This window comes from Lotus japonicus, chromosome 4 (assembly GCF_012489685.1).
Source record: "Lotus japonicus ecotype B-129 chromosome 4, LjGifu_v1.2".
NCBI classification, from domain to species: Eukaryota; Viridiplantae; Streptophyta; class Magnoliopsida; order Fabales; family Fabaceae; genus Lotus; species Lotus japonicus.
Window position 1 is genome coordinate 29,108,967 of NC_080044.1, and position 6,441 is coordinate 29,115,407.

The 6,441-nt window shown below is 35.7% G+C and overlaps 1 protein-coding gene across 1 annotated transcript; it reads right to left on the reverse strand.

The window, feature by feature from the left end:
- Positions 1-1,161: 1,161 nt before the first annotated feature.
- Positions 1,162-4,772, reverse strand: LOC130714083 (nicotinamidase 1-like). Its single transcript, XM_057563952.1, has 5 exons — positions 4,569-4,772; positions 4,118-4,301; positions 3,231-3,364; positions 2,346-2,531; positions 1,162-1,547 (listed from the first exon to the last, which is right to left on the reverse strand). The coding sequence occupies exons 1-5, from the start codon at positions 4,713-4,715 to the stop codon at positions 1,470-1,472; spliced, it is 729 nt and encodes a 242-aa protein (XP_057419935.1). The 5' UTR covers positions 4,716-4,772; the 3' UTR covers positions 1,162-1,469.
- Positions 4,773-6,441: the final 1,669 nt, after the last annotated feature.

Sequence of the window (6,441 nt, forward strand, 5' to 3'; positions counted from 1 at the left end):
TTTTGGGTTTTCACAAAAAACTATCAACAAAGACTAAGAGAAAGATAAGGTTTCTCATTTCAATCCAACATTCTCATCCACCTTCGAACCCTTGGAGAAGCCACGTCGTTGTCGCAAGTCATGACCGCGCCCGCCGCTGTAAATTTTGAGCTCTCCACAACACAGATCTGGAAAAGATAAAAAGAGGAATGAATCGCCAAATCGGATCTAGACCTTTCTATGCACACCCAGTTCGATTTCTTGATCCTTTCACAAACTCCACTGCTTCTTTCTCATGCCGCTACACCTTCTCAATCATCTCATCATCTTATTGCCCTTCCAACGATGGTATTGCTTTTATCATAGCCGCAAACATCGATTTCCCAAGCCTCTCCCGTGGGTACATGGGTCTTCCTGGACCGGTTTTGAACCATGAAGATTCATACTTTGCAGACCCTGATGTGGTTTTTACGAATTGGGGGGCAGATCCGGGAGGGACAGAACATATATCAAAGAAAAGGTTGAAGCTTGGTGATAGATTTCTGAGTTTCTCGTTGGATGGTGGTGTTGAGGTTGGGGAGGATTGGGTTTCTCTCTCCCACCGCAACCCTAACCTCAGATCTCCAGTGAAGCCCACTTCTTCTTCTTCAATCCCAGATCTGCAATGAAACCCACTTTTTCACCCAAATCATAACTAAGAAGAAAAGAGGCCATGAAAGGGAGATGTTGGATGAAAGAAGATTATGAAGAACAAAGTTTTTGCTTATGAAACTCAGATCTGTTATGTTTTTGCTTCTGAAGAACAAAGTTTCATTTTGGAAAATTAACGATTTTAAATGGAAGAATTTGGGGAAAAACAAGTCACAATAACAGAGAAAAGACCTATGACTTGTGAAGTAGTGGGAGGAGAAAAATGAAATTGAAGATGACTCTCAAACTATATGCCCATATTTTGCTAATATGCCACTGTTTCTAGTTCAGGTTCTTAGTAATGATGTAATGGGGAGTTCTTCTCCCAAACTCGTTTAATCTGTTTCCTGGGCATTAGCCCTCACAATTATCAAAAAAAGGAAAAAGAAATTGATGACTCAGGCTAAAGACGTAGAGATTTTTGGAGAAGAGGTGTTTGGAGACTAGGGCATTCTCAATTGGTACATTAATTGGGGATTACTAAGTAAATAATGAAATTAATAATAACTTTTATTTAACATAAAAATAAAAAGAGAAAATGCTTTTTTTAATTACACTCTGGATTTATTTGATTGGTACACATCATCTCATATATCATACCCAAACTAAGTGTTGTGGTATCCTAGCAAGCATTGTAGCATAAATATACAAACACTTAATGCTCTCTCAATCGTTCCATTATTCCCACTTATTCCCATTCTGCGGGTCTAAACATCTCTCAATTATTCAAAACATTGAATGCTCTATCAATCACTCCACTCACACCACATATTCCCTTTTTGGGTCTAAATACTTCTAAACTATTCAAATATCACCTCTGATGCTATCTCGGCTCCTCTTCCACATGCTATGTAAAGGCCAATGTGATGCATCAGTTCCTGGATCATCATCATCATCATCATCATCATCATCATCATCATCATCATAGAAACATATAAATCAACCATCAATTTGATCACAAACTTTTGTTAGAATTTTTAAAACTTTTCACGTATGATCATCATGATACAAGTTACAACTCACAAGGGCACAAACAAGGTTATTGCTGACAAATGTTATTCACATAAAATCTCAGAAGAATCCCTACTTATTAATATGGTCAACCTCACCCCTTAATGAATGTCCTGGGCACAAAAGTTTCTTAATTTCTAGTGTCCCATTGCTAAGGATGAAATTAATCCAGATACAAACTAGACAAGCGTGTTTAAAATGACAGCCAAAACAAGGTCTGAAGAAAGTATCACTATTCAGAACTATAGAGATTAATGCTGCGTTTTCCTGATAGGAGATAACAGAGACATGTTAACTACATGAGTCAGCTTCTTAGACATTATTCAGGGACTTGGAATCTCTGATGACTTGCCATCTCCAAGTCCAAACATCTAAATAATTAGATTATGCCTACCTATGAATATGATATCTACTACTAGGAATGGGGATAGAATTCTCTTCCGGGTACAGAATTTAGGTAATTAATGTTTGAAAGTCCTTTGACAATTGATTTTATAGCCAAAATCAATTCTCGTGAGAAGCTTCAATTAGTAGCTTATCGATGTCAGAATTGATTATGACAAAGAATAGTTGATCAAAATAAGAAGATATAAGTTGAAACAAAGCAACATGAAGATAATCAAGTGTTTCACCAAAAACCAAAATTTAATTTGACCAAGAAGTACCTGCGGATGGGACACCCAATCCTTGTTAGTCTTGGCTACATGTAGTGGAACATCATAAGTAGAACAAGCTTCGGTGGACACAATCACATTTTCCAGAGGCGGAAGGAACTGGCGATTTCTCGCAGACAAAACTGAACAGACAAAATCCAGCACGCATACATCAGTGCATATCCCAGCAACCAAAATCTGCAACAAGAAAAAACCAGAACCTGAGAACCTCAACCAAAAACATTAAGTGAAAATTATATTCACAAAGAATCTCCAAAGATTCCAAAAATCATTCAACCTATGCCAAAAACAAGTGTACACAAATTTGTTGAGAAAACAGATATGAAAGAAAGAATTTAATTTGGCCACGGTAAAAGATCTCAATACCTTGGTTCACAGAAGATTTTAATCCTTACAGTTCATAGTTTTGATTCATTTGAGTTTAGATCCCAATACACTTTTTCTTTTGCTCTTAGTTCCTATGAGTAAGTGGCACTGCTTATGCTTTCATATATTTGAGTCTTAATCTTTATAGCTTTTTATTCATTAAAAGAAATGGTCCTTATTCTTCTAAAAAGGATTGATCCTTATAATACATCTAATTAAGATGTTGGTCTCTATGGAAAAAATCATAATGGTATAAACATATAGGATCTTGATCTTGTAGTACCTAGAAAAAATTAGAGACCCAAATCCCCTAATGACTAATGAGTAATGAGGGAAAACTGCAACGACCAAAACCTCTTACAGTGTCAATCAATGAACTATATGATGCTAGTGCTTTGTAAAACTAAAAGCCACTCCAACCTTTGTCACTACAATAACGTGACACTTTCTTGCTTGTAGATGGTGTCGCAGTAACAGAGCAAAATTTCAATAACAAAAGGAAATTCTTACTTGTTTTATCTGATTCTTTTTCACCCAATCAGCGAACACATTGGAGCCATCTTTCTCATATGAACCAAGAAATCCATCAATGCATTCTTTTCGCCTGAGCGTTGCATTTGGCTCATTTTCCAACCACAGGAGCTCTTCAGTTCAGATGAAAGCAAACCAGATCAGGGCAGAGAAAAACAATCCCAATATCAAGCACATCTCCCCATTTCCCCATTCCAAGTAAAAATTCTGGAGCCAGTAAAAATTACAATCTGAGTTTTAGACACAACTTCATTCACCTCATTTTTCCTATTTATCTCTCACTTCCTTTACCATACATATCTTTCACTGTTCTCTTCCTATCTCATTCTCTCTACTACAATTTGAAGTGTGTATCACCTTCATGGGATGTGTAACAAAATTTTCCTAAACATAAATTTCTAAATATAAACTTACAAGAATTGTTAGTAAATAGTAAGTTAAGATCCATATACTTATTTAGTTGATAAACTAATACAAACTAGGAACTAATTGGCTAAGGTAGACTTTTGAGTTTGTCTCTTTTTATTGGCGGTTTTGTTTCCGCAGAGGTTTAGTTTTTTTTATAGGAAAATGTTAGTTGTTAGTAAATTAGTATAAATTATCTCTTCTCAAGGTTCGAACTCTGACCCTTCACCTGCAATTACCCTTAGCTCAACCATGTGAGCTACCCAGGCTTAGTTGATTTGCCTCTTTATGGGTTTTGTAATTCTTTCTCTAGAGGACTTGGTTCTCGACGCTCTCATCATTCAATAAATATATTTTGCTTTAAAAAAAACAAACTAGGAATTAATTAAAAAAAAAAACTGGGCTATATTGAAGCTTATAAGGGCGAAAAACAACTAAAAACAAGAGAAAAAACAAATTACCAGGAACCAATTTTCCCTCATCTGATCCAATAAGACAGTGTGAAGGATAAGGGGGCTCTGGAATATCCGGGTGATGCGAATCAAGGAAAGCGAAAATAGGCCAATTCTTCTCAGCAAACTTTTTCGAAAGACTCACAGATTCCTCTACCATCTTGGTAATTTTCTCATTGGGTTCTGTCGGAGCCTGTACAAAATCAAAGTAATTAACACCAAAATCATCATCACCACCAATAAAGACAATTACCAAACAATCACAATCATAATCACAATCACAATCACAATTACAATCACAATATATTATATACCAACCAAATTCAAATATATATATAATATATAATTTGATTTGATAGGAAATAGAAGGAGGATAGGCCAATGGAAGAGACAAAGTGTGGATCATCCGATCAAGATTCAAAGAGACAAATGAAACCAATTAAAAATTGAAATTACTGACCATATTGCCAGCACCAACGGTGCAGAAGCCATTGACTACGTCAACGAGGACGAGACCAGTTTTGATGTCACCGGACAAACGGAGAGGTTGTTGTTTCACCGGGATTTCTTCCTTCACGAGCTGCAACGTTAGAGTGAGAGAGCCCATGGTGGTGGCGGTTCGATTAAGGTCCAAATTGACGACGATGATTGATAATAAACCATTCTTTGTTCAATCAACATTATAAGGAGCAAAATTATTTTGACTACAGTTCAAAATAAATAAATTATTTTGACTAAAGTTTTTGTTAAATTAAATAATAATTTATCGGCGGCTATCTTTTTCTTCGTGACGTTTTTTTATGAAAAAAGGTAGGAAGAAAGATTGCATATTTTATCTTATCATGTATTTAAATTTTAAAGAGATTTGGAGAATCCAGAATCAGAAGCAGTAATGTTAATCAGTCGCATTCGTAACTTGTCTTATTTCTAATTTTCTATGATTGCATTCGCAGCATCATAATCATCGGTCGCATTTTAAAGTCTATGATTGCATAAAATGATGACCCCAAAATTTGAATTTTATCATGTGCTGCTTATATGCAGTAATGATATATACACACTTCATTTTTAAAACACTTCATTTCCACCTCTTTTTGTTTCTATCTTTCTCCTTTTACCATCTATCACATCTCATACTTTATCTCTCTTACTTTTTCTTTTCTTCCTATCTCTCTCATCATTCCACCTCTTACACCTCAAAAGAGAGGTGTGTAAGTAACATTACTCGCTTATATGTATAAGCACGAGTGTATACTCCTTCCGTTCCTAATCTTTTGTTGTTTAAGGTTATACACATGATTTAAGATTGCAATTATTGATATATTTGTTGACATAAACACTCATATTTAATGTTGAGATAAAGTGAAGAGAGAGTGATAGTTATCGGTAAATAAACTTATTATGATTTTGATTGGTGCAAATAAGAAGTGGTAGATGAGAGATATAGTATTAAATGAGAGTATACATGGAATAAATTGAGAAAAAATGCATTGGGTTTGTAAAACAAAAGTTTTGGAATTTAGGTCAAAAGTTAAAACAACAAAAGATCAGGAACGGAGGGAGTAATAATCAAGGTTCGAAATTTTGCAACAAAGAGCCGGAGAGAATGCCTACAGAATACGGATATGATTAATTATGACAAAAACCAGTCTTCGAAGTTACCCTCAGTGTTATGTAGCTTTATTAGAACCATGCTCATTCCTGAAAATCATGTTATGTTTGTGATTATTAGAGGAAGATCTCTGGCAAGTGGCATTATAGCCCAGGCGAAGGAGGATCCTATATAGGGAAACTAAATCAAGAGAGCTTCTCCGATCAACAGACACATTGTTAAACTTTTTTGTCTGAAATGACTGACGAGAGATCAACGACAAGTTCGTGTTATCATCTTCTCAAACTGAAGGCAAGGTATCCAAATTATTCCCTTCGTTCCCTAGTTGTAAATTATTCATAGGTCAGTCAGACAACGGCAGAGCTTGTTCTAACTAACAAACTTCTTCCATGTGTGTAAGATATTTTCACTTGTTCATGCAAAAGCCATGATTCTTCATAGTTCTCTTCTCTAGCTCAAAACTCCATCAAACTAGCTGGAAGCAATCAGATTAGTGAAGCTTGGGAGGAAGTTCATAGAATAGCTGAGTGTATAGCCATTGCTAATTTATCCTTTTTTCCTCAAGCCTGGTAGTGTCGCAATTTTCCCGTGGAGACATGGCAAAAAACCACTTACAGGTTCATTCTTCATCTACTTAATTCTTCGTCCCTGAACCACCTTCTGACTTCAAGTTCTATCTCCTCGTCTTGTCCTGCGAATTCTTGGATGAAGAGTTGGTTAA

Bases quoted from the DNA above. Each gene is read 5' to 3' on its own strand.
- LOC130714083 (XM_057563952.1), bottom strand. From the start codon at position 4,715: ATGGGCTCTCTCACTCTAACGTTGCAGCTCGTGAAGGAAGAAATCCCG. The intron at 4,302-4,568 runs GTCAGTAATTTC...GATTTTGTACAG, and splicing joins CCGTTGGTGCTGGCAATATG to GCTCCGACAGAACCCAATGA. The intron at 1,548-2,345 runs GTACTTCTTGGT...ATGATGATCCAG, and splicing joins ATTGGGTGTCCCATCCGCAG to GAACTGATGCATCACATTGG.